At 30.4% G+C, this 27,235-nt stretch overlaps 7 protein-coding genes across 12 annotated transcripts; 4 read left to right on the forward strand and 3 right to left on the reverse strand.

The window, feature by feature from the left end:
* The first annotated feature begins 538 nt into the window (after positions 1-538).
* On the forward strand, positions 539-6,375 carry LOC127067307 (uncharacterized). Its single transcript, XM_051002090.1, has 3 exons — positions 539-688; positions 3,372-3,577; positions 5,023-6,375. Exons 2-3 carry the CDS (start codon positions 3,397-3,399, stop codon positions 5,724-5,726), a joined length of 885 nt encoding a protein of 294 aa, XP_050858047.1. The 5' UTR covers positions 539-688; positions 3,372-3,396; the 3' UTR covers positions 5,727-6,375.
* On the reverse strand, positions 5,826-10,595 carry LOC127067308 (flightin). The gene is made up of 3 exons (XM_051002091.1): positions 10,445-10,595; positions 9,664-9,918; positions 5,826-9,565 (listed from the first exon to the last, which is right to left on the reverse strand). The coding sequence occupies exons 2-3, from the start codon at positions 9,870-9,872 to the stop codon at positions 9,322-9,324; spliced, it is 453 nt and encodes a 150-aa protein (XP_050858048.1). The 5' UTR covers positions 9,873-9,918; positions 10,445-10,595; the 3' UTR covers positions 5,826-9,321.
* LOC127067309 (uncharacterized) lies at positions 6,503-8,349 on the forward strand. Its single transcript, XM_051002093.1, has 2 exons — positions 6,503-7,164; positions 7,948-8,349. The coding sequence occupies exons 1-2, from the start codon at positions 7,159-7,161 to the stop codon at positions 8,347-8,349; spliced, it is 408 nt and encodes a 135-aa protein (XP_050858050.1). The 5' UTR covers positions 6,503-7,158.
* LOC127067303 (meckelin) lies at positions 10,108-16,150 on the forward strand. The gene is made up of 14 exons (XM_051002086.1): positions 10,108-10,173; positions 12,008-12,163; positions 12,270-12,431; positions 12,523-12,824; positions 12,893-13,087; positions 13,165-13,416; positions 13,520-13,674; positions 13,749-13,911; positions 13,989-14,273; positions 14,412-14,855; positions 14,945-15,210; positions 15,291-15,498; positions 15,611-15,821; positions 15,898-16,150. Coding segments are annotated over exons 3-14 (2,706 nt in total). The 5' UTR covers positions 10,108-10,173; positions 12,008-12,163; positions 12,270-12,430; the 3' UTR covers positions 16,122-16,150.
* Positions 16,151-16,249: 99 nt separating this feature from the next.
* Positions 16,250-18,000, reverse strand: LOC127067310 (NADH dehydrogenase [ubiquinone] 1 beta subcomplex subunit 3). Of its 3 annotated transcripts, none has more exons than XM_051002094.1 (2): positions 17,853-18,000; positions 16,250-16,662 (listed from the first exon to the last, which is right to left on the reverse strand). In XM_051002094.1, the coding sequence occupies exons 1-2, from the start codon at positions 17,865-17,867 to the stop codon at positions 16,339-16,341; spliced, it is 339 nt and encodes a 112-aa protein (XP_050858051.1). In that variant the 5' UTR covers positions 17,868-18,000; the 3' UTR covers positions 16,250-16,338. The 3 variants fall into 3 exon arrangements, with proteins under 3 accessions (XP_050858051.1, XP_050858052.1, XP_050858053.1); XM_051002095.1 differs by lacking the exon at positions 17,853-18,000 and adding an exon at positions 16,925-17,079; XM_051002096.1 differs by lacking the exon at positions 17,853-18,000 and adding an exon at positions 16,750-16,913.
* Positions 18,001-18,158: 158 nt separating this feature from the next.
* LOC127067306 (fizzy-related protein homolog) lies at positions 18,159-23,419 on the forward strand. Its single transcript, XM_051002089.1, has one exon. The coding sequence runs from the start codon at positions 18,166-18,168 to the stop codon at positions 19,624-19,626; it is 1,461 nt and encodes a 486-aa protein (XP_050858046.1). The 5' UTR covers positions 18,159-18,165; the 3' UTR covers positions 19,627-23,419.
* Positions 21,086-27,034, reverse strand: LOC127067304 (nucleolar protein 58). Of its 4 annotated transcripts, none has more exons than XR_007782589.1 (5): positions 26,841-27,030; positions 26,575-26,651; positions 24,935-26,427; positions 24,506-24,831; positions 21,086-24,040 (listed from the first exon to the last, which is right to left on the reverse strand). XR_007782589.1 is itself a non-coding variant. In XM_051002088.1 (4 exons), exons 1-4 carry the CDS (start codon positions 26,883-26,885, stop codon positions 24,680-24,682), a joined length of 1,761 nt encoding a protein of 586 aa, XP_050858045.1. In that variant the 5' UTR covers positions 26,886-27,034; the 3' UTR covers positions 24,460-24,679. The 4 variants fall into 4 exon arrangements, 2 of the variants coding, with proteins under 2 accessions (XP_050858045.1, XP_050858044.1); XR_007782588.1 differs by having other exon boundaries at positions 24,496-24,831; XM_051002088.1 differs by lacking the exon at positions 21,086-24,040 and having other exon boundaries at positions 24,460-24,831; positions 24,941-26,427; positions 26,841-27,034.
* Between the last annotated feature and the right edge of the window lie 201 nt (positions 27,035-27,235).

Consider the following 27,235-nt stretch of genomic DNA (forward strand, 5'->3'; position numbering starts at 1 on the left):
ACACGCTCGCCATCTAGAATGTTTTAAAAGAACTTTAAGTTCGAACGCGCGCACCGCTCGTATTGTTTGTTGTTTCTGCCAGAAAATTTATAATCGTAGATAATTTCAAGCTTATAATAGATCAGATATTCGAACGAACGTAACAAAAACAACGAATTATTGGATATATTTCAATTTATAACCACTTCCTGCTTGATATACTTACTAAAGATATATATCTATATGTACATATACGTAACATAGAAGTCTATGTTTCTATGTCCTATAGTTCTTTTTATTTGAGCATAGATTAAAAAGGAATGAATTCAAATGAACGGTACGTTTTCTACATCCTATTGAACAACGATTGAAATATTTCAAATATTCAGAGAATAAAATTATTACGAATGAAACAAAAGAAATGAGAAACAAAAATCTGTATTGTAATATATTGTAACGAAATTGGATCGAATATTAAGTGGTATCCAAAGAATAGGAAAAAGCCTGAAGGACTTAAAGATAGGAGTGGGCGAACGCCCACCGGAGTATGAATAAATTACTGGGAATAGCATCCTAGGAGGAAACACAAAGAGGAAGGGGTAGTACCCCAAGGGAGTGGGAAACAACGGGCATCGCGACGACCGTGGGAGTCGCGGCTCTACTTCCGAAGAAACAGCACCTTAAGGGATACCTTGTAACAATCAGTCAGGTAAGGGTGACCTATTTTTTTCTTCACCCTTTTATTCATCCTTTTCACACACACACGATTCGCTCATGTTATTATTTTTTATAACATTCATGAGAAGTTTGGAAATTTTCGAAAATTAAACGTTTCTAACATTTATAAATGATTTATCAATTTATCGCGATAATAAACTATGAAATGAAAAAAAGAATAAAATTGTTTAATGTATAGAATCTAAGGTTTTGTTGGCGAATCTTGTGAACGAAATAATTTATCCATCCTTTAAGAAAGACAATCTAATCATTAATTAATACTTAAATGTTTCATTTGCATCTTATGATTAACATAATCCAGTAGTGGTGATTAGATTTATATTGCACAGGATCTGTAATCGTTTAAATCGTACGTTAATTTCCAAAAGAGTAAAATCTTTTGCGGAAAAAAAGTTTAGATAATTTTGTAATCGATATCACTGTTTTTAAACGACGCTCTCGAGCTAAATCTGGCGGTCTTACGCAACGCACTAACGACAGCAGCGTAACACCATGAACACTATATCTATTCACTATATCTGTTCACTATATCAGATATAATTGAAGTCAAACATGGTTAAAAACTATATAATAAATTCGATTGTTGCATTAAAATAAATTATAGATCGCCTTTATGTATAGTAAAAAAAAAAAAAACTGTATAATCAAAGTTATTTAAAAAGTTTCTTGTAATACAATCTTGCATTCTTTTGCGATCGCATCACTTACCGCATATTAATTTTATGAATCAGAAAATCCAAATATATGATAGAAATAAGCTCCCTCTTCAAAGAAATCGTCTAATTCGCAAAAACCATTATATTTTTAATGAATTTCTAACAAAACGAAATATAAGTCTACATAAATATTTAAGTGTGTCGTTGAAAGCTCTGATTCATAATCTAAAAGAGTTAGTATTACATTTTAGTACAACATAATTTGTTATCGCGTAAAGTGTCTGGCGTGTCATTGATCCGTATCACTAACGTGCCTTTCGCAACGTGTCTCATAAATCCCAATATTTCTTGACCATTCGTTTTAAATGATGTAATTTAGAAATGCCCTAGTAACTATACTCGCCAGTTATTGTTGTGTTAAAGAAGGCCTTCGCTTCTATTGTCACATTTTACGAGGACAAGAGTTATTGGATATTAAAAAATATTCCCTTGGGATATATATTTTTTATATGGTATTAAAGTTTCAAATAAATTATCATGACAATCTGATAATCATAATGATAATTTAAAAATGATATATATTGTTATGGTTTTGACTTAACGTCCAAAACAAGTTTACTTTTCGTCTCCAATTCCTTTTTTTTTTAAGTATCTCTCTTGATTTCTATCGTGTGTAAACACACGATCTATATCGTCACTCATAGTAAAATACCGAGCACGGACATGAAAGAAGGATTGAGCAACTAAGTACATCGTTCTAAATTACAAATACGTTTGGCGTATAAACGAGCCAAAGAAACGTAGAAGCCAATTAAGTCGAGTGAACGATCTAATCGGTGGATGCATTAATAGCTTCGATACACAGTACAAACTACCTATGAAGTTTTGGCGTTTGCTAATCATTCGGGCCACCTCGTTCGAAATTGCTCAAATGTCGATGTCATACGTATTTACGTATTTCGATTTATCTATACGCATACAGACGAATTATTTAAAACGTTTTCTTTTTAAATGAGTCATCGGTAACGAAACAAGAATGATGACAATTAAGAAGAAATCGAAGTCCAAGGAAATGTCATAATCGTATTCTCTCTGTATCTGTAGAACGCGGGCAAATTTCCAGACTCGTAAATCAAATGAAAATAATTGGTCTAATTGGAAACGATTTGAAAGAGCGATCATGGCAATTGTTTTCAACGCCTCTTTCGTTTACCGAGTAAGATCACACGTAAGAGCGACAGTTAATACGGCGAAACTATAGAATGAACTGTCGCAGTTGCTTTAGAATTGGCAGCTAGTCGGGTTTCGGTTAAAATACGTTTTCGCGTTTACACTTTTAGGTTGTTTCGTAGAAATCGGTCAGTCAACAATAAAATATAAAACGTAACGATGCTGTTCTCCAAACGTTTGCTTGTCATTTCGAGTGCCCCTGAAGAAGACAAGGAAGAACGATTCTTCGGGATTTACACTGTTGGTACTCAGTCTCGGCTGTCCCGGGATCGCGTGTACCGTGCCAGTTCGGTTCACGGGCACCAAATTAGATGCGGTCTATTTTTGAGAGCAGCATATAGATAGTTGCTCGTTCCAGTTTACTGGTTCCTCACAGTCGGAACCTCCTCCTCTCTCTCTCTCTCTCTCTCTCTCTCTCTCTCTCTCTCTCTCTCTCTCTCTCTCTTTTTCTTTCTCTTTCCCAATCGAACTTTTTTTATTTTATTTTCCTTCCCTGCTATCATAATATCATATCACTACCACCGTACTACCATTATCATTGTCTTTTCCATCTTTCATTTTCATATCCTACGAAGACGCAGGATCTTCTTGGATTTCTGCCGATATAAATTACGAGTACATGTGACACGAGAAGAAATGATTTACTTTCACTTTCCGTATCATTTACTTTCACGTGATAATGAATTAGTTCAATCGAATGTATTAGTCATAACGAAATATAAAATGAAGATATCGAATTATTTATAATTGACCGATTATTTATTACAGAGAAAGAGGAAGGTGTGCCGCAGATATGTCGAGGCCAATACTTAGCAGGCCGCGTACGCGCGTTTACGGATGCAATTACGACAAGGGCGAATCCTATTACAAGCCAATGGTCGACCACTTGGACAGGAAGTACTGTGCTCGACCCTTATTCTCCGAGCCAAGAACGTCGCTAGTCGATGAAATCGCGGCCCGTCGAGGCGACATCGGTAACCTCTTCAGTCGTTTTCCCAAATGGTTTTGAGGAATGAAAGTACCCCCATGCCCTTTTTGAAATGTTGCCGAGGTGTTCAATAGATCCGTTGTAAATGATGAACAATTGAGATACTCTTATCCTGTCCCTTTTATCGTCCATCGTATAGCATGTTTTTCTTGTCTCTAAAGATAAAATCTCTTTCGTCACAATCGTTCGATATGTGCCGTTTGAGAAATTATTATCCGACATAGAATGTCAAAGTATAATTTACAATATATTCTCAAATTTTAATGTGGAAAAATATTTCACATTAAAATTCCCATTAAAATATTTCACATTAAATCAAGGGATTGAGCAACGTAATGATAACAAACGAATCTTCATCTCTACCCTCTGTGTGTGTAGTTATTCTCTATGTTCGATTATTGTCCGTAATAATTGTATAATCTTTTGTCTGTCGAATAAACGTTTGCTTTTCTAAATACATTACTTTTTGCCGACGAAAGTCTAAGCCGCTTGTCGCGTAAAAGCTACATTGTGCGGCTGTAAAAGGAGAAAAAGACAAAAAAATAAGTTACAGGTAAAAATTGGTTCGTACTCGGTCGAGGAACAGCGTAAAAAAAATTATTTTCGATACTCTTCAGAGTCATTCCGAGTCCAAATTACATCCCAGGGGAGGAAATAGGAATAGATAAATGTAAATAGGATTAATTTAACGAGTAGAGATTCCCTGGGACGAGAGAAACGAGCAGACAAGCAGGATAAAGGAAGGATCGTTTGTAGATACATAGATGATAGATGTGAGTGCATAGACGTATAGTGGACAGGGAATTATAGTGAATCACAAAATTAATCATATGCTCTTTGAAACTGAATAAATACTTTTTTTTTTAAATGAACTGAGTGTCCTAGAATTGTTAATAAATTGAAAAAAATTCATCTGCCGTACGAATTATGTCGAGAAATTGTTAAAAAATGGCAATCGACTTAGTAGTAATAAAAAATATAAACTGTATATAGCATTCACGAACTGTTTCATTAAATCCTGTTGTAACAATCAATTTGATATATTTTATAGATCTCATTGATACAACTGCTTGTCAAAAAACGTCAAAATTGATAAATTTTAGAATTAGGATTATTAACCACTACAATTGAAATCTTTTGTCGACTGCAGTTGATGATATTTAAAGAATGCACGTATGACAATTTACATTCGACTTTTACAAAAGAATTTGATAAGAAAAAATCTTATAAAAAAGCAGATTTCATACTATTTAATAAATTCTCGACGTAGTTTCTCCGAGCACATTAATTTTTTTCATGTATATACAATTTTAGGAGACATCGTTAATTTAAAATCAGACTGATGGAACATACGATCAATTATGTGTATCACCATACGCATGTAGATGGGTAGGCCCGCGAAGAGATGAAAAGTTCTGTCGGTTTTTACAGGCTCGCGAGACCTTTCCGGTCCTCGGAACGACTCCTTCGGGCGTGACCTTGACCTCGACCTCGACCCTCGTACCCGTGCCTCCCAAGTACTAGCACCCTTGACCAGCACCGAGTACAACCCTCTTCTACTCCCTGGTGACGAGGAGGAAACCGTCTACGATAGCCGTGGACAACGGACTCAACGCAGGTTCGCTGATGATTTCGCGAATGAGGTCGCCTCAACGACGCGTCGTTTCAAGGCTAAGGTGGCAGCGATGGAACTCGATCAGGAAATGGACGCCGCACTCAATAAGAAAATCGAGGAAACTGACTCGACGTTCAGCAAGAAACGTTCAAAGCTTTTAGCTTCCATCGGCGATGAGATCGAGAAACAACCTTCCACCTCTTTGACCAGGTGGTCCAAGTTGATAAACGACAACGAGGAGGACTCGATGCTCTCTGGTGCGGCTGCCACTCGAGCCAGGCAAACGAAAGCACGCCTCGACGATCTCGAGACCGAGATGGAAGAGTTGGCCGAGAGACAAGCCAAGAGAGAACGCAGAGCTGCTGCTTTGAGGGCGCTCGTCAACGAGAGCATCGCTGCTTCTTCTCCTCCTTCTCCTCCTCTTATCGACGAATATCAACGATCCTCTGCCGCCCTCAGTAGCAGCAGTAAAAAGATTTCCATGCGTAATGAACGCACCGAAAAACACGTCACCTTCTAGTTCTCTATCTCATGCTCTATTCATTGCGGTCACGATGCTCTTCTTGCCTCACCTCTCCCGCTAAAACTTTCCCATTTTACGATACAATATTTTAGTCGATTTTCTTTATTGCACATTGCTTAAAATCGTCTTAAATGAGACCATATTAATTGATACCTTTTATTATTTCACTTCTTTAAATAATTTACAGGATACAGGTAGTAGTTTTCTTATTTTCTTTTTCATTCATTTCAATCGTTCGACTTATCCGAAACGAAAGGACGGTTTAATTGTATTTCTATTAATTAAGTGACTATGAGTAAAAGGATTGTGCTCTATAGCCAATCACGAGTTATCTATAACAAAAAAACTATGACTTTATTACGTCACCGAAAGATCATTGTGACCACCATCCTCATATTCTTCGTTCTATTTAAGTAATACTTCACGAAATTTTATTGTTTCTGCGGGAATACACTTCTACGTAAAAAAAAAAAAGACTATTAAATCGACTATATATGTATGTACCTTAAAATACATTGCAGTACATAGTAAGTGTTCTTGTAAGGATTAAACGTTAAGAAAGAAATTACTTCTATGTCTGCACGCTACTGTATATATCTTCTTTCTTTCTCGTTTACCAATAAATTTTGTTGTAAAACTTGAGAAACATCATGTACTACCTTTATTGATATCGTGTTGTCTTTACTGTTGAATTATCTTGTTACGCTTTGCAATTTGTATTTCTCACGCATGTACATACAATACTCCTTTTTTTTCTTGCATGTTACTCTAATAAAATTCAATTTTTACTTGCGGAATAATATATGTAACGACGTAATAAAATCTAATAGCAGGATTGGATGTTAGCTGTTACTAAATACAACCAAGATATAATCTTGACTCGTTTAACGATACACAAAAATAGATATCAATGTATACAGGATGGCCAACGTAAAACGTTACGAACTGTTTTCATCGCAACAGTTAAATATATCTACTTAAAATTAATTTTCTCCGCATTATTAACTTACGTCATTAAATGGAGTGAAATATAAATTATTTCTTACTTCAATAATTCTTACTAAACCTAATAATACCGTTTTGAAATATCCTCTTATTTAACAAAAATAAAAATAAGGTCGTTGTAACACTTTACATGAGTCATCCTGGTTGTGTAATGTAACGCATTTTACAGGTATTTAACTTCATTTAGCATTTTATCCTTATTACTAGCTAACACCTTCCCACTAACATTTCAGGCTCCCGAAACTTATCGGGAAATCGTGGAGATTATTACGACGATCTGGACTTTATTTACGACGGACGTGGCCGAGCATATCCGGAGGACGATTTCGAAGATGATTTCGTTTTGAATCAACGCCGGTACAAAGAACGTGCCGCGGCTGCCTTCGAGGAAGATTTGGCCGAATTGAGACGCAAGAGAAGAGACATGCAGGTTCACTTCTTTTGAGAGGGTACTCTGGTTCGGACAATAATTTTTTTCACGATAACTAGGAATTTATTTTATTCCTTTTTTTTCTTTTTTTTTTTTTTTTTAATTTCTACTTTCAATTCTACGTACTTACTTTTTAATATTTCATTTCATTAAACGACTTTTTTAAAGAATCTACTTATTTTGCAGTACTTAGAAAATATCAATCGCCACTCACTTTCAGATGTTGCATTAAAAAGTATTTTTTCTGATGATTAATCTTTTTCTATTCTTATCCGACATCTCGGAAAGGAAAACATAATTTAAACAAAAAAAATAATCATTGATTTCGTACAGTTGCAATGTAGTGATAATAAACATAGAACGCCCACCTTTTATCAGTCATACGAAACAAAAATAATTAGTCTGAATATAAAAAGAAAAAAAAATATACGAATAGATTGTTGTATAAATACATGGAACTTATGGATTTTTACGTACTTTTCTATTTTTATATCACTTCTACTTTAGGCATTCATAAAACGGGATCTATTTGTCAAATTTCGTCCTTTCATATTTTAAAAATATATTTCAGAAATTTTTCAACAGTTGAGATAGATTTTTTTGATCCTGTAAACCAAAATACCCTCTTAATGCGTGCAAAACGAGCGGATTTATTATCTACGTATATGCACTTTTAAATCGTTCTTATAGGCTGGAATTTTCGAAGAATTTCCAGTGATCTACGACCATATACATCTACGATCGATTCATTTTCTTAACATTCACAAATTCGTTTACTTTCAGGACCGTATTTTCGACGTAATCGATTTGAACGCCGAAATTGAGAAGGCCAAGAACACCTTAGAAGCCGCCGACAATGCTTTCCAAAGACACGCAACTAAATTCGATAATAACGAAGACGATCAAGACAACATAACTCTAACACAGAAACTCGATAGATCACGGAAATTGGCCAATATGGAACTCGTTCCAGAAAAATCTAAAGCCAAACCGCAAATTATATTACAGTGGGCAAGAATGCAAAACGTAGATCCGGAAATATCAACGCCTCGAGCTTTCAAAGGAAGAGCTCGATTTAACTCTTTAGCCGATGCTAATGAATTTGTCGAAGACCCATTAGATGTTCTTGCCATGCAACCGATAAAAAGAAAGTTTCTGAAACGGAAGAAGAGCGTCTCCTTTTAAAAAACTTTGTTCGTCATCGCGATTGGATCGAATTTGTTGTTCGATTTGACCCTTTTTAAACGTGTATTTTAATTGAATCTGTATATACATATATACATGCATATATACATATACACTATTAATGTGGAAATTGCTGAATATAAAATGACTACGTTACGTATATTGATGCGAATACATATTTACAATAAAAAGTAAAATTATTATTATTTTCTGATGTAATTGATTCCATCGTGTAACAACGAGAACCATTTCCGTTCGTACCTAAATTCCTGCATTATGCGCGCATCTACGATGATACTTACTTCGCTAAAAGTATATAATATTTAAAACTCGAGGGGGATGAAAAATGGGAATGAAAAGTAATTTATGAATTTCGTTAATTAAAAGTGCACGTGTATTCTATAATACCGATTTATAGCGGTAATACATATACAATAGGCATAGTACACGAGCACGTCACAGCTATATCATAAAATTGTTGACAAATAAATAATCAAACGAAACAAATAAAACGAATACGCGTTTAGATTTATGACGATTGATTTGCTGATGGAATAAGATATCGATGTTTTATGCGAATGTCAGTCCCTATTTATGAAAAATATATATCTACGAAGATAAATGAATCGGGTATGAAATCGAATCGAATTTATCTAGAAATGAAATTATCGATAAAATTAGACGGTAAGTGCTATTCGATAGATGAATTTAGCCAGAGGTAAACCGTAATCTTTTTCCTCCGTTTAATGAAAGATCTAAAATAAATATCTACAACGACTACGATTTATTTTTAAAATACAATATTCTCATTTATAAGATGAATATTCATTTTACGACGTATAGGTAAGCCGATTAAAAAAAGGATTAACAGCTTATCACTGGCATTATCGATAATAGCAATATCGACGAAGAACATAATAAGATCGTTAATCCATCGATCTTCGTCGATCTTTCTCCGTCGAAAATGATAATTCAAAGAATTCTCTGATACTTCAAACTATAATATGCTCGCGTATGGTAACTATAATGTCTTGGCTTAACTTCCATTTTAGTGATGTACTTCATATCGGCGGATCTCTTAATACTCTTATCAATATTCTTCTGATCGTACGTCCTCATAGCCCTTTCTGCCCATTCCTGTGCCCTTGGAGGCTCACGATACAAACCCTTTTGTCTTTGATCGAGATAATCGATTACGTCGTCGTAATAATTCTTCCTACGAGACAACCATAATTTCTAATTCATTCCTTTGTTTTTTCACATTTGATTTGATTTCACCTCATTCTCACTTACGTTTTAATTATCTTCGCTTACCTGTAATCGTAAAGATAGGCATAATTGAGAAATAATGGGCGCACCCAGTGATGATTGTACTTTGGAGGTTCGATCTTCTCAAGTTTTACTTTTGGTAATTCACCGGGTTCAGCCCCTTCAGCTGCCCCTTCCGGGGCCCCTTCTTGGGCTTCTGTTTCTTCGGCAGCTGGTTCATCAAGATCCCACGGAGCTGGTTCATCATCCCACATCCTTCTTTTTCTTCTTCTTCTTTTTTCTCAATTCTCCTTAAAGAGCCTGCAAAGTCGTTGCGATCGGTCGAAGATACACAAGCTTTATATAACCCCCTCTCCCTTTCTCTTAATTAAAAGACACGATAGATATAAGACTCGATTTCTTAGTTTCTCGATCGGTCAACGTGATAGCGTCAACTTCGATCCTAATTGTTATATTTAGACAAGAGGAGTATATTTGTCTTGTGAAAAAAACAGGCCACGTTAAGGTACAACAACTCGTTCGACTATCACATCAATCGATCTTCCTTGTTTAATGGTACGTATTGTAATATTAATATATTTCATACGCACGAGAATAAAATGAAAAAAAGGTGAATTGTAAAAGAAAAGAAAAAAAAGAAAAAGAAAAAATGTATTACACATAAAATGAATATTCACCACACTTTGTTCGTACGATTCGTCAACAAATTTTCGAAGCACGATAAATCGATTTTAAGCCGAGAAGAAAAGATTCTTTCTAAGAAAAAGTTTGTCTTAAAAGAGAAAGAAGAAGAACAAGAAACAGATAACAAAAAGGAGCGATATACCTTTGCTACGACGCTCGCTCCACGAAGCACCTACACAGACTGCAAAAAAACTACCCTCTCGTCTTTAAAGCTTCGCCACTCGCGGGGACCTTGCCTTCTTTCTTGCTTTTATTTTCGCTTATAACATTTTCTTGTGTACCCCTACCTCTCGGGGCTCGTGTCCCTTCGATTTCGAAGTTGGTGGGGGAATGTTTGGCACGAGCAATGCAAATTGAGTTGTTGTTCTTGCTTCTTGTTGTACCTACATACGATCGTCCCTTTCTATACGCGCCTATGCGTGCAGTTCTTGAAAGTTCGCCACTTTGTCCTCGCGCTAATTTTCTCTCTCTCTTTCTCTCTCTCTCTCTCTCTCTTTCTTTTTTTACATATCTATCCATCTGTCTTTACTTATCTCTCTATCTTTATCCTTTTGTGTAAATCACAAAAAAAAGATTCCCAGAATGTCACTTCACTCTCCCCATAAAATACGCGAACTAACCTCAAATAAGTATTTCTTTCGAATCTCTCTGAAATTCCGCCATTTAAGAGAAATTTATATCGATTTATATCGATTTCTCGCGCAGTTCATTTAAACGACAATCTTCGCGTATACCTTCGAAGGCAATTGAAGTACATGTATATATATGCATGTATGATATATATATTTATATATACATATCTGTACATATATATTTTGGCAAGAACGTCACATAAAATCGAGAAAATCCTTGTCCCTTGTAATACGAATGGACAGAATACGTCGGTTTGGCGAGAATTTCTTGTTAAATTTTCAATATTGGCGCAAGGTCGTCGTTAATTGTGGTTGATCGGCGAAGTATTTTCGATTAGTATACTAGATATTACGTCATTTGCTTCGTATAATGTCATTGTTGATTCTTAAACGAATAAAATTGTAAAAACTAGTTTTCATGTAATCGATAAAAATTTTCTAAAGTATACAAATAACGCATTAAATACGTATCTATGGATATATTTGTTGTATGACATTTTTATTTTTAGATTAATCGCAATAGACATATATCAATCGCGATGCACACATCTAGACTATGCATCATTGTTTCGAAACTATATCATTGACACGGTATCCTGCTTTACTTACTATAAATCACGTGTATCGTCGACATGTATTACGATATTATCTTACCGGACACCATAACATTTAAGTAACGGTACATTGAAATAAATGATATAATAGTAACGAATAGTGATATTTTGGAAATCTTGTAATTCCATATACGGAGAAAAATCTCTTTCCATTAGAATCATTTACTTCTTTCGTACATTTTACTGCCAGAATAAATACGGATTAATAAGCAATATTTCTTCGTCGACTTTTTTTTTATAAATTACGGATGTATGCAAAGACAGATATCTAGGAAAATGTCGAAGAAACATAAAATTTATACATAAAATTTCATTAGTCCGTTTTAACGTGATATCCTACGACTACATTTGCAGCCATCTTGTTGTCATGGAAACGACTATGTAGTATAAACAAAATTGTAAAACGTAACCAAAGAATGTATTATTTTGACAATAATCTTATTATTTTATGTTTTGCAGTCTTTATTTTAACAATCGATGAAACGATTGGTATCAATAATGAAATTTTGGAATTATCACAGCCAAGTTTGTGTAAAAATGATGAATATTTTGATACAAAATATTTTTCTTGTCGCAAATGTAATATCTTCGACTTTCTTGAACCCAGCACTGATCGTAAGTCCTACTTTAACATAATTTCTAATTTATAAATATACAATATATATATCTATGTTTTTATTTGTATATTTTTATCTCGGCAATTGTTTAATGATTTTTATAGATTTACGATGTGTTTGTAATAAATTTAGTAAAACAATTGGTTTTAAAAATGGTAATCCCATTTGTAGAAAATGTGATTATAATCAAACTGTAACTACTGATGGCAAGGACTGTATTGTTTGCAAAAATAACATCTGCAAATGTTCATCTAATGAAATACTAAGTACTTTCTATAAGAATACATACTTATATATATGCTTAATATACTTATACATAAATTAATGCAAAATATATTTTAAACTTGCTTTTTATAGTGGAAAGAAACTGGAATGGTACATTATTAAGTAGTATAGAATGTCTTCCGTGTCCAAAAGACACATATCCATCCAAAGAAAACTCTAAATGTTTGCCATGTAATAACTTGGATAATAGAAATCAAAGAAACTGTATCTGTCCAATGGCATCACATGTTAGAATACAAGGATACTGTTTAAACAAAGACAATCTTTCAGATTGGCCAGATGTTAAAAGTACTTATACAATAAAGTTTCAAAGTGAGAATATAGATAGTTATTATCTTAGAACCAAATTACAAGCAGCAATGTACTTCTGTAAAGTAAGTAGAAAATTTATCTTACAAAACTTTGAAAATAATCCTTATGAATCTTTAATATGATTTTTTAGAATAAAGACAAGATGTCTTGCGAACATTTATCACACATATGTGTTTTATCTCTATATGTGAACAGCATACAATGTGCATTATTTATGCAAACACATATGGCACCGGTGAAACTATTTTACAATAAAGATGAAACATCATTGATATTAAATGCCAAAAATATCACACAAATATATAGTCTGGGAAAGGATGATGATGTATACAAATGTTTTGTAACATCTGTTTTATCAAGATCAACTGGTTTTCTATAAAATCTAAACATTTTTTGTTTTAGAATAATACATTGAATTTTACAATGGCAACATTTTCTTTAGAAGGCAAATTACTTGAAATAGATAGTCCAAACATGCCTTGTCATTTCCTTACAAATGTTAGGTTTGGAGTTAATCTTAATAAAAAATGTATAATCACTGTAAAGGATCTGCTAAATATGGAAGTAAAATTTACACAACTATATTTAACATTCAAAGAGGAAGAAAAAGTTCTTTCACATGCAGTACCTATTTATATAAAAAAAGAATATGAGGTAAAAAACATATATACATCAAATCAAGCATAATATCAGAACATTAATGTATATAATAATCACATAAAGTGTGGAATTTGTTTCAGTCTTATTCATGTTTCAGAATGATTATGATATCTTGGAGACCCAACTTGTTAGGAAATTTTTTTTTGTGGACAATATAAGTGGTATTAAAGCATTGCCAAATTTTGTAACTGGTACATTTCTAAAGAAATCGAACTTGTCAGTACTTCGCTATATGAAATCATTTACTATCTTGTAAGTTATATGTTTCTAATATTATTCGTATATATTCTCATATAATATGACATGCAATAACTTTGTTTGACTAGAGTAAATATTTGTGGTAAAGCTCGTGGAAAAATTTATCCACCCATAGTAATTATAGAATATGGAGAATTAATGGAGCACCAAATTTCTAGAAATGTAGAAGTTACAATAGATTATAAAGTAACATTTGCTTTAAAGGAAAATCATATAAATTCTAATACCCAGGTAAATATTATTACTTCTCTGAAATTGCAGTATCTTTTCTTAATCATGATTTATATAGATGTTAAAATAATTTTTAGATATTTATTGGTATTTTATCAAGCATAGCAATTATCAATTCAGCATTGAGAACTTGGACATACTGTAAAAAAAATTATGGTTGTACTCCTAATGCAACTGTTTCATTGTGGTTCTTTATATATGTGATGGGTGCTATAGGAAACACTCTTATTATTGCATCAATTAGTGTATGCATATATTTATTTATATTTTTTAAAGGACAAACGATCCCATATACTTTACTCCCAACTATATCTGATGAAAAAAATATACAGATTTTCACTATAATTGGATTTTGTCTAAAAGTAAGTATGCTATACATGTATATACATATAATTCTAAAGATGCATTTAATACTCAAAATGATAAAAAAAAATCATATAATTATACAATTCCAATTCATTATTCATTATTCATTATTTCCAAATTATTTCATTTTACAGATTGTAGAAATTATGGGATTTATTTATCAACATTGGGACATACATATCTTTTTCATCGATTGGGAACAGCCAAAAATAACACGTAATCCATCAAAGTACGATTCTCCTTATACTTCATTTCGAAAATTGTACACTAACATATTAAATGACGGTAATGACGAGAATCCAAAAGCTCCATCTGAAATTATTGCAGCTAAAAGGAATAAAACGTTTAAAAGAACGAGCAAAAAAGATACACATAGCCAAATTTTCAAACCTGTAGAACAAGAAGAACTCCAAGTAACATATTCTATATCAAAATCTTCAATGCAAGAACAAAGTAATACTCAGCTATCAGTTAGTATATGGAGAGCATATCTTGTTGCTAATGAATGGTTAAAATTACTAACAAAACGGAAGATAAATATATCATTACAAATAATTAGTACTTTGATTGTTTTAGAGGTAATTTAACTTAAATATTAAATATAATTAACTTATTTTTATATTCATTAAAAATACCATTAAATACTGATAAATTTTTATCACTGTAGGTTATAGGTGTAAAATATTGGAGCTTAGCTATACCAGAAATAACGATTACTAAACACCCTGATGTGAAAATGAATTTTTCATTGCAGTATGCTGTTTGTGCTATAGTCTACATTACAATTTATTTTATTCAATACTTAACATCCATTATATTTTATGAAAGATTTATAAAAGATCAAATGCAGCAATTTGTTGATTTATGTTCAATTGCTAATATCAGTGTATTTATCTTAGAATATAATTATTATGGATTTTATATCCATGGAAGGTAATAAAAAATTACCTAAACATTATTTTAATGAATACAAGATATTGATAATATCTATTTTACTTAATTTTACTTCATAGATCAGTCCATGGATTTTCTGATACAGATTTATTTACTTTAATAAACAATTTAAAGAATGAAGAGAATCAATTATGTGCACATAGAGGTCTTGTTCCTGGTACAATAGAACAAAACTTTATAGTATCAGTTACAGAAACGTTCAGAACATTCTATGAAAAATTTTACACTGAAAAGAATTTTGTGAATTCTTCACAATCATCAATACCTGTGAATATAATTACCATATAAAATTAATAGTGCACAAAACATAAAATAATATGTATAAAGGTAAATTAATCTTCAAAAGATATCTAACCATCTTATTAATGAACGTTTTTAGATAACCAATAGATTTTTAAAGAAGAATATTTATACTTCCATGGATTGGAATCACATTTGTAATACACGTGTAAAATTGAACCAATTTTTATGTGAATTTCTGGATCATTGCTTTAAAGATGAAGATTACATTATTAAAGAACAACACTTGATTGAAAAACTTTGTGACATTCTCTATACAAACACTAACAAAACATCTGTATTCTATATTGGTAAAACAGCAAGCAATAACTATAGATTTGTAATGTTACTATCAGAAATAATTTAAGTTATATCATTTTATTTCAGATAATGATTATTCATTTAGTCAAGTAATACTTTATGGAAATGAATGGTTGATAGGTACATTTGAAATTACAATATTTCTTTTTGTCCTAACTTTATATGATAACTATATATTAGCTGCTGCTGTTACATTTATACTCTCGCAATTATTCATTGTAATTATTAAATACAGTGGAAGAAAAAATTTAAGCAGTAAAACATTATTAGATGAAAGATTTTTAATGTAATAGATTATGATAGAAATATATGACTATCAGTCAATATAACTTATAAGATATACCTTTTTTTTTATAAATAATATTTTATTTACTTATGCAAAAAATAAATAAAGAGAAATAATTCTTTACAAAACGAATATTTACCCAGTAATTTATTTTTGTATTTCTACACTTGTAGTACTGCTTAATAGTTTAGCAATTCTTGCATTTTATGAACATAATTATATTAATGATGATCACCATGATCATGATCATCTTTTTTATTCAATGCTAACAATTGTTCAATTCCTACAGTTATTAAGAATGCTGGAATACCAATCTTCCAACCTCTAAGACAAAATGTCAGTACACGTTGTGTTTTTGTTTTATAATTAGGATGATAACGCCATGCCTCATTTCTTAACCATGGATCTTCTAAACCTTCACTTGCTAAACGTTCTTGAAATTTTACTAATGCTGGAGAATTTTCTATCTTATAACAGTCAGAAGAAGGTATTTTAATAGTATCGTGTCCATGTCCATGGCCACCCATATTAGATTCTATAATTCTCTGCAAAAAAGAAAGATGTAAAAAAAGAAATATTTATTTAAAATCTAGTAAAGACAATATATATATATCCTCATAAACTTTTATTACATGTTTAATAAGAAATATTTTATACGTCTATTTAATATCTATAATTAAGAAAAGGTTAGATTTTTGTTTTCTTTTAATTCTAACAATTATAGAAACGAATAGTTTTCTTATAAATGTTTTTATCAACTACTAAAAGTTAACTACAATGTTAATAAAGTCAAATTATATAACTCGCCTTTTCTTTCCGTTAAGTAACTTCAGTATTAAAAGTGTCACTAACTTTTCCAAACGCTTGATAGTTCACGACCATTCAGGATGTCCGTGAACATAACGGAATGATTTTTGGAACGCTTTACAATTGTAATAACCTTATGCGAAAAGAAAAGATGAGTCATACAAATAACATTGTATTTATTCGGTTTTGTAACTTCTGAAAACATAAACATTATTAAGTTTATTTTGATAATAATATCAAATATGATGTGATCTCTACTTTGGCATTCATTCGTCTATGGAATAAGAGATTCTTTTAGGTTCATTTTTTGTGCTTATGATCCTCTTTAAAATTTATTGCAAACACAAATACACAACTTCATAAGATAAATTTAATATATCTATATCTATAAGATATCTACGTAATTAATAAAGAAAGATAGCAAATTATTATAAAATAATATAATATAAAAGCTACATTTATAACATACATATATATAAATAATCGTATGTTATTTACACAAAATCACACGTCAATAAAAAATTTCAAGAAATTTGTAAAAAGAACTGTAATAAATTTCTAATATATTTTCTGTCATATCATGTACGTAATATATTTCGTATGACACAAACGTGATGTTATGAATCTTCTTTGTCATCTAAAAAATATGAACTTTAGAAAATCATAATAAAGATAAAAATGAAGTGATACGGTAGATTCGAAAATAATTACCGTTTGTGAGTAAAGAAACCTTAATAATATAGAGAAGTAAACATATGAGTCAGATACATATCTAAAGGATAGAATAATGAAAGAACGATAAAGCGATAAAATAGTGAAAAGGAATAGAAAGTCCTTTTCAAATAGGTTGAATAAAGAAAAATAGGCATAAAAATAAAATTGTTAGGATGTCGCTACGTGCATAGTTCTTGCTAGCCTCAGCACTTACATTCACGTTTCCCATCTGTCGCGTTCGAAGCAAAATTTCAAATAAAGCCTTTCGATTGGAGGAAGACGAGTCGTTTTTCCTGCCCTCTCCGTATGAAAAATCTTTCGAGTTGACGTCGAATGGCGACGTAACGGGTTAAATAGTTCAGTTTTATCGGCAGATAGTGTCGGCTCTCGAAAAGAGAAAAGAGATGTCCGATATATGTGTAATCTAAGTGGCTACGTTATAATTAAATGAATGTGCAGCCACTTTAAAGAATGTGACTGAAAAGAAAAAGCTAGTGTGTACGTTATATTTCGTGGTGTATCGGAAGATGTTTCATCACGAGTACGAGAAGCGACTGTTAAAGTCGAGTAGCGAGAGCCACATAGATAATCTCGCAACTCCTGCCTATTATACGCCTGTATATTTTTCACCAACAAAAATGACAAACAATAGTTTCGATCGATTTATACCGACAAGGTCTGGTAACAACTGGCAAACAACCTTCTCAATGATTTCTGAAAGCGGCCGAAGTGGTCTTGCGACAAAGAAGACCCGTGAAAATGGTGAAGGCAGTCGAGACGGTATAGCTTATTCGTGTCTCTTGAAAAATGAGCTTCTAGGTGCTAGTATAGAAGATGTAAAGGGTCAGTGCGAGGAACGAAGAATACTATCGCCTCTTATGTCGAAAAACTTGTTTAAATTTACTACACCCACGAAAGATCATACACTCTTGGATCAAAGTTCGCCTTACTCTCTTTCTCCTTTAAGTGCTAAAAGTCAAAAGTTATTACGATCTCCGAGAAAAGCAACTAGAAAAATTTCAAGAATACCTTTTAAAGTACTTGATGCTCCGGAATTGCAAGACGATTTTTATTTGAACTTAGTGGATTGGTCTTCACAAAATGTCCTTAGCGTTGGCTTAGGCAGTTGTGTGTACTTGTGGTCTGCTTGTACCAGTCAAGTAACCAGATTATGTGACTTATCCAGCGATGGAAATAGCGTCACTTCTGTAGCCTGGAACGAAAGAGGAAATTTAGTTGCAGTAGGAACGCATTTAGGGTACATTCAAGTATGGGATGTGGCTGTAAACAAGCAAGTAAGCAAATTGCATGGTCATAGTGCCAGAGTCGGTGCTTTGGCATGGAATGGAGAAGTTCTGTCTTCTGGTAGTAGAGACAGATTGATATTACAAAGAGATGTACGAACTCCTTGTGTCGTGAGTGAACGACGTTTGGGAGCTCACAGACAAGAAGTTTGTGGCTTAAAATGGTCTCCAGATAATCAGTACTTGGCCTCCGGTGGAAATGACAATCGTCTTTATGTTTGGAATTTACATTCCTTATCACCAATACAAACTTATACAGAGCATTTGGCTGCTGTTAAGGCGATCGCGTGGTCTCCTCATCATCATGGCTTACTGGCTTCAGGTGGTGGTACAGCAGATAGATGTATCAGATTTTGGAATACATTAACTGGTCAACCTATGCAATGTGTTGATACTGGATCTCAAGTTTGTAACTTAGCTTGGAGTAAACATAGTTCAGAACTAGTCAGTACACATGGCTATTCCCAAAATCAAATATTAGTTTGGAAATATCCAAGTTTAACACAAGTTGCAAAATTAACAGGACATTCTTATAGAGTTTTGTATTTAGCCATGTCACCTGATGGTGAAGCCATTGTAACAGGTGCTGGAGATGAAACTCTACGTTTTTGGAATGTGTTCAGTAAAGCACGCAGTCAGAAAGAAAATAAGTCTGTACTAAATTTATTCACAAGCATTCGGTAAATTTAAATTTGGTAAATTATCATAAAAATTTATTATTTTATGTATTGTACATACATATATTGCATATACGATTATAGTATTCTAAAAGAATCATGATATATAAAACATATATAGTCGTAGACTATAAATATTTAGGTTTGTAGATAAGACTATTCAGCTGGTGGTTGTAGTATAAGTTCATAAATGCACAGCCTGCAATAAAATGAGTCTTGTGTGCAATATGTCACTACTTTGGTAGGGACTAGGTATACCCTTATAAGGAAATATGCACGAATTTTTTTGTCTTTTTGTTTCTCTATTTCATACAAAACAATTTTTTTTATAGATGTGCTATATTCCATCATTGTATTAATGTTAATTATTTTTTTCTTTTTTTACTGAACTTTTTTTTTTGGATATATATTGTACTAAGTATGTAATTATTATTCATTGTTTAATAATATTTCGATCCATCAGGATATTTTAACAATATAGTAAATATTTTCCGATTTTTATTAATCACATAAATAACAATTACAATTCTCAAGCAATTATATATTGTCCAGAAGAATTCCTTTAAAGGGTGTATTAATATTTTCATAATTTTTCAAAATATGTGCTGTGTCTGCTCAAATATTCGCAGGCTGATGATCAGACCATTAAAGTATATATATATATTCTAAAAAAAAAAAAAACTTTTTTTCTTTATTGTTACAAATATACTTTGGTTTTTCATTGATAATTAATAAATAACTGTGTCATATAAATCAGATATTACATACATTTTACTTTCTTAAATCATTTATAGTAACTTATGCTTTACAATCAGCAAGTTGTACAAATTTGAGTGGAAATGCGACTTATAAAATAAATTACTAATTTATAATATTACAAGAAAATAATATATTGTAATAACATGTTTGTCTCTGCATTCAGAGGAGATCGAAAGTGGAAATATACATAGAAACTATAGGAAATATTACAAGAACAACAACAAAAAATGTAAAATCTTATATTATCATGTTAAGTCAAAAACTCATGTCTGCAATTAAGTTTATAGACATTATTTATAGACATAAAAAAAAAGAGTATATCATTTAATTAATTCTGGATTATCATATTTTTATAAAAAAAAAAAAAAGTTTTTTTTTTTTTTAAATAACTTTCTTCTGCTAAGATAACATATTTTTTGTATACATTTTTCATACACAAAATTGTTACTTAAATTTATTTAAAATTTAAGTGATATAATGTTATTAATGTTACAGACATGAATTTTTTCTAGTAAAGGGTAAATGGGAAATAATATGTATACTCTATTTTTTAATACACTACTTTATCCCAGAAACTATAAGATGCATGTAGAAAATCAATAAAATGAATTTTGAAATCACAATTGTAAGTTTGGCGATTTATATTTTTTATTATAGTATAAACAAGAGGATTTTATCATATAGTATATATAAAAATGTATACAAAATTTGATTTCTTATATGTATTTTGAAATAATAATTTATGATAAAATTAAACATTACAACTTTATGCTTTTTCTAACATTGAACTTTGCATGTGGAGTTCAAAATATTCAGCAAAATAGAGCAGTATATATGTATTTGCACTGCTATCTACATGCTTACAGATAAATAGATGCTTGCATTATTCTTTACATTTTATATTACATATCAATGTGTTGATATTTTAATGATATAAAATTTAATACCATTATGAAAAATTATATGCAATAATATGCAATTTATTTTATAAAGTACATAATTTGTTTCTTTTAGTATCCCAAAACATGTTATTGATCTTTTAAATATTGTGCTCTTAAAATTTCTAATCCATAATTAACAATAAATTAGAAAAAAATATATAATTGGTTAATCTTCTTCAGAATAAAAAGTTGCAGCATATAATGCACATAATTCAATATTTTAAAAATAAGCATAAGTAATTTGATATATACCTATACATACAGACTTATACATTTTTCTAGTTTACAATATAAAATGTTAATATTTCAAAATTATACTGTTTATTTACACCACTAATCATGAACTATCTTAGTTTTTGGCAAGCCAATAAGATGATCTGATTTTTATATAAAATTAAATTTGCTACAAATTCATATAACCATAGTATGATATATATAATAGATTTAAAAAATCATTATATATTCATTTTTTTTATTATAATAATTTCATTTGTATATATCTTTACTTATCCTAGATTGCAATACTCACATTCCTATCAATAGAAGATCAAATATATATATATACATATATATATATATATTTGTGTCACACATGAAACTTATTATACATACATTTTTGGTTATGTATATTTTTAAACAGCATATACGCATAAAAATCATAAACGAATATAAAATTTCTATGCATCAATTTATAGAAATTTATTATTATTAATAAGTAATCATTTAAAATATTTAGAATTTAATAGCTGTATTTATGAACTTAAACATTGCACGAAGCAATGTTGTCTCAGATTCATAATACGATTTGAGAATTCAATTTACCTGATCATAAAGTGTTGGAGAATAAACAATATATAATCAATTTGCTATAATAATTTTTTTATAAGAAAGAAAAGGATTAAGGGGAAATTATATTTTTAATGATAGACTATTATTTTAGCCTATATAAAAATAATTATATCTACGAGTTACATGTATCAATTTTATATACATTAAAATGTAAAATAATACTTATAGTTCAAGTGTGTGCATATGAATCTTAATCATAAATTTTTTAATAACTGATAATGTTTAAAACAATTAAATTTTATGATGACTAAATAATTATAATAATAGTTTTCAACTATGATTTATATGATATAAAATACTATTGCAAAAAAACACATGTAATATATATGGAACATATATATATATATACATTTATCAAATAAATGTAAACATAGTAACAAAATAATACGTGTGGATCTGTTTTGGAAAATAATATTTCTATTTTGATAGAATACGTATATATAGAAAGGTTCTGGTAGGTATGCATATAGAATGCTTTAATAGTTCTTCATAATTCCAAGCATTTTATTTTTTAGTATATTAGTATTCAAATCTAACAATTACAATAATATGCAATTCTTTGATGACAATATATCTATAACCTATGTTCGTTAATAAACTAAAGATTGTTATATTTATCTAACATAATAAATAAAAACTGTTTAAATCATTAATAATTGTAAAAAATATTTGTGTCTTGCCAAATATTTGGTAATAAAATTAAGTTATGTTATTTTGCAATAATATAAGTAATCCATACACCAATTTACAATAAAGTACAAAATACATTTGTATAAGTTTATTAAGTGATTATATAATGATTTCTGAGAATATCTTTTTTATTGTCCTATATAACATTTTGTACTTTTCCTGCATAAGAATTGCTCTATAAATATTACAAATGGATTATACAATTATGCTAGCATTGAAAATTTACATTTAACATCAGCTTATTTTTGTGTATGTGTATAACAATAAAGATATGTTAAAATCATGTATGAAAAGTGATTACTACAATCCTTATTCAAATGAAACCCATAAATATTAAGTTATGATATGAAAAATCAATTTTTATCAAATGTTAAAAGAATACATATACATAGTATTGTATCTTGTTATATAAAATATTTATTAATTTATTGAAAACAAAATAATTATTTTAAGATATTCAATTTAAAACACCTTTAAATCATATGAGGATCTACTCAATAAATTAATAGATTAGCATTTTCTTCAGTGATATTTTTATATAATATAATATAATGTAAATGATATAAACCAAAATTTAATTATATAAAAGTGATTTACTTTTATTATGTACATAACAGTTTTTGTAAATTTCATTGCAATAATACAATATACAATATATGTTAATTTCGATTGAATATTCTTTTATTATTCAATAAAAGTTATAAGAAATGAACATAATCTTTACAAAATAATAGTTTTCTGCTAAGGAATAAATGGTTTAAATGATTTAATTATGACTTAAAATAGTTTGATATAGGAAGCAAGAGTAAACAATAAATTCACAAATATGTAATTGTGTACAGTATCTTACAGAACTTCTACAATGATAATACATGATAAACTTGATGATTAAACAACTACGTAATAAAATAGTATTTCATATCAAGTTTATATAAATTATTCTACATTGTATCGTATACAATTATGCCTAGAACCGATTATTTTTAATACATTCAAATAAGAACTATATACATATAATATTATTTTCGCGATTCAATGTGTAATTGGAAAGTTTTTTCTGCAGTATATTTATAATTTATAAAATAAAATCAAACTCTTATTTGCATTACGATGATACCTTTAACACTTTGAGTATCGCGTCACTAATTTGTAGTAGATGTGTTTTCACAGAGACCTCATTACCTATAAATGCTTTAATAGTTTTTACTCAAGCAAGAAAGATTTTGTTAAGGGTATTTATTATATACTGACTGAAAATAATTAAAGTTTCATTTGTTTAATGCATTGAACATATATTTAAAATAAGATTATAAAAAATTATATTGATTTTAAATGATATTCTGAGAAGTAAACAAAGTGTAATTGTGGTTCTGCTATATTATATATGCAATATATTATATGTTGCTTTACATTACTTTGCTAGTGATGTGAAATACAAATAAAATATTAAAGAAATCACATTACCTTACAACAAGCAAAAGATAGAAAAAGTTAGACATAATATAAGAGTGAATCGCGATTTATGGCAGATAGCTTTTGTTAGATGTCACTAAATACATTTAACGAGATATTATCGCGGATAAGTAAATGAATAAAAAATATTTGTTAAGAAACTATAAAAAATAATTTTTATTTACCTCTGCTTACCTGGGAAAAACTGGAAGCAAGTCATAAACTTCACCTGGGGTGTTTATGGACTTTTGTACACCTCCAGAGTCACATTTGAAATGTGTTGAGCACCCAATGTATTAATGATCAATCCTTTAAACTGTTTATATAGATATAAACACATATAAATCTAAAGAAAACTTTCAATGAAAGTTATTCATCTTGTTGTACTTTTTTTTTCTTTTTTTTTTTCTTCTCTGTCAAAACTGATTCACCCTCTGCTGCTTCTACTGAAATAGAAGTCCCTTGTGTTTCCACAACATGTTTTTCTTTCTTCTTTTTTTTCTTCTTCTTAGACTCTGAAACTAAAATTTAAATTGATTTAAGAAATTCTGCATTTTTAGCTTAATAAGTGTGTGTAGAATGAATGTCACATATGTATATAAATATTAAATAAAAATTATTAACCATTACTTTCATCCTGTGGTTCACTTAGGGTTGCAACAACATTTGTATCTTCTTCTATTTTCGCAATTGTAGATTCACTTATTTCTTCATGCTGCTTGGATTCCTGCTTGACTTTTTTATTTTTTTTCTTGGATGTAATTTCTTGTTCATTTCCATCTTTTTCTACATTTTGTATTTGTGAGGATCCTTCAATATCCTCAATATCTTTCTTTTTCTTCTTTTTTGGAATTTCCTTGCTCATTTGTGTTTCACTTTCTTCAGTTACTGTCTTATCTTCTATATCAGAATATTTTCTCTTATTACTTGTAAGAGTTGTATCTGCAGCTACTGGATATTGGACAACTTCACTCTTGAAATGGTATTTTTCAAATTTACTTTTTGCTTTACTAGTTCCACTGATTTTATGTAAATTTCCTTCTTCAAGTATTCTTAATCGACTTTCTAATTTAGCTTTATGTTCAGTACCAAGATCAAAATTCACATCTTCTCCTAATGCATCGACTCTTGTTGCTAAAGAAGCTTTTGCTGCAAGCATTCTAGACATTTTTCCTTTATTCTGGACAGAACATTGTCCTACAAGCTGTGCATGGTAAATTAAACCATATTTTGGAGTGTCTTTCTTGGTTTTTAATGCTCGAAAAAGTGCTTTTTCTGCACCAAGAATTTGTACAGTGGAAGCAGGATGTTTAGCAAGATTGATAAGAGAACCTGCATGTGAAATTAAACGAGCACCCACTAGTTCTCCAACTAGAATAGTCAAATTAGGTGCCATTGCCATCATTCTGGTTTTAAGATAATCATATAATTGTGCTCTGTACTGTGAAATTTCTATGACTTGATCACACAAATGTTGAATATTCAAGATATCATCTTCTGAAATTTCAGTTCCCATTGATATCTCAGCAGCTTCTTTAACTTTCTCTTCGATATCCTCAGGCAAAATATCAGATAAATCTGTATTTATTGTATTCTCTCTTGTTCCAATTATTTTCACGCTTCGTACAAATGCAATATTGTCTGTTATAATTTTACCAAGTTCTGGGAAATGCCAGCCATACCATTCACGGCAACGCATTACATAGTTATTTAATTCTTTATCTAAATCATCTAGTAAACAAACCGCTTGTACTATCATGGTATCTATTTTATCAGGTGAAAATTTTAACTTATATCTAGAAAGACTATGAGCTAAACCCAAGGCCATGGCTGTCATTTCTTTCTTGGGCAAACCAGCTAATAATCCATCTGCCTGACTTCGAATGCATCTCATTAGTTCTTGTATTGCTGTATTGCTCACACAAGATAAACTAAGTTTATCTTTTATTGCATTCCCTAATTTAGCATCAGCCACTGCTAATTCTTCTTGAAGCTCTGAAAAATGTTTCTTAAGGGTTCTTTTTAAAGATTTAGAAAGTTTTCCCTCTACAGCAGCTGTTGTAGCAGCAAGAGCTTCTGTAGTATCCTCAAATTTTTCAAAATGTTTTAATTTGACACTAAAATCAAAATACGACAAATCATTACAATTATGATATTTATAATTACAAAAATATTATACATATATAGATAAAAATATAAGGATCCTTATATAAAACAAACATTATAAATTTTTCATATTGTAATGTGCAAATAGAATATCTTACATTTTGTTTGCTGCTTCTGGTGTTTCAAAATCTAGAAACAAATTTTCTGTTTCTGTTAATTTCTTTTCATCGAGTAACTGTAATAAAGTATTATAATCAGTTAAAAGTAGACATCTTTATATATCAAAATACATTCCGTTATTTTTTATAATAATTTATTATACATATTGTGTATTACATATATATATAATAACATATTCGGCTAATCCGAACACGTGCAACGTTATCAAGGTTATGATTTTCGAACGAAATACTCATCAACTTACCTTAAATATTGCGTATCCCGCCGGAGTTTCAAAGAGAACTAACATATTTTCTTTGTTTAGTTTAAAATATACACATAAAATTAAGTAATAATTCACACACTCATTTATATTTCACGAATTATTATAAAATCGGAACTTATTCGCCGAAACCAAGCCTCTTCGAGTCACAGAGTAAAAAGAGAAAGGAAGGAATTGGAGGGAACATTTATCGCCATACATTACATCAGTATTGATGGGTGTTCCTATTCAAAGTGTCTTACAGCGCACTCTAGCGGCGAACTTATGAATCCTAAATTTTGAATCAATAAAAAAATATTAAAAAACAAAATAAACTTTAAGAGTGTAAATACAATCTATATCTATTATTTTAGTCACTATTTAAATAATGAGTTCCT

Source organism: Vespula vulgaris, chromosome 10, assembly GCF_905475345.1.
Source record: "Vespula vulgaris chromosome 10, iyVesVulg1.1, whole genome shotgun sequence".
Classification (NCBI taxonomy): domain Eukaryota; kingdom Metazoa; phylum Arthropoda; class Insecta; order Hymenoptera; family Vespidae; genus Vespula; species Vespula vulgaris.

What these genes read in the sequence shown, in the direction of transcription:
- LOC127067307 (XM_051002090.1), top strand. Translation starts at nt 3,397, where the DNA reads ATGTCGAGGCCAATACTTAGCAGGCCGCGTACGCGCGTTTACGGATGC. An exon ending in GGCCCGTCGAGGCGACATCG is followed by an intron (nt 3,578 to 5,022) that starts GTAACCTCTTCA and finishes CGGTTTTTACAG; the next exon opens with GCTCGCGAGACCTTTCCGGT.
- LOC127067308 (XM_051002091.1), bottom strand. Translation starts at nt 9,872, where the DNA reads ATGTGGGATGATGAACCAGCTCCGTGGGATCTTGATGAACCAGCTGCC. An exon ending in GCCTATCTTTACGATTACAG is followed by an intron (nt 9,566 to 9,663) that starts GTAAGCGAAGAT and finishes GTTGTCTCGTAG; the next exon opens with GAAGAATTATTACGACGACG.
- LOC127067303 (XM_051002086.1), top strand. An exon ending in TAATTGGATTTTGTCTAAAA is followed by an intron (nt 14,274 to 14,411) that starts GTAAGTATGCTA and finishes TTCATTTTACAG; the next exon opens with ATTGTAGAAATTATGGGATT. An exon ending in GGATTTTATATCCATGGAAG is followed by an intron (nt 15,211 to 15,290) that starts GTAATAAAAAAT and finishes TTTACTTCATAG; the next exon opens with ATCAGTCCATGGATTTTCTG.
- LOC127067306 (XM_051002089.1), top strand. Translation starts at nt 18,166, where the DNA reads ATGTTTCATCACGAGTACGAGAAGCGACTGTTAAAGTCGAGTAGCGAG.
- LOC127067304 (XM_051002087.1), bottom strand. Translation starts at nt 26,885, where the DNA reads ATGTTAGTTCTCTTTGAAACTCCGGCGGGATACGCAATATTTAAG. An exon ending in CGGGATACGCAATATTTAAG is followed by an intron (nt 26,652 to 26,840) that starts GTAAGTTGATGA and finishes ACTTTATTACAG; the next exon opens with TTACTCGATGAAAAGAAATT. An exon ending in CCAGAAGCAGCAAACAAAAT is followed by an intron (nt 26,428 to 26,574) that starts GTAAGATATTCT and finishes TTTTGATTTTAG; the next exon opens with TGTCAAATTAAAACATTTTG.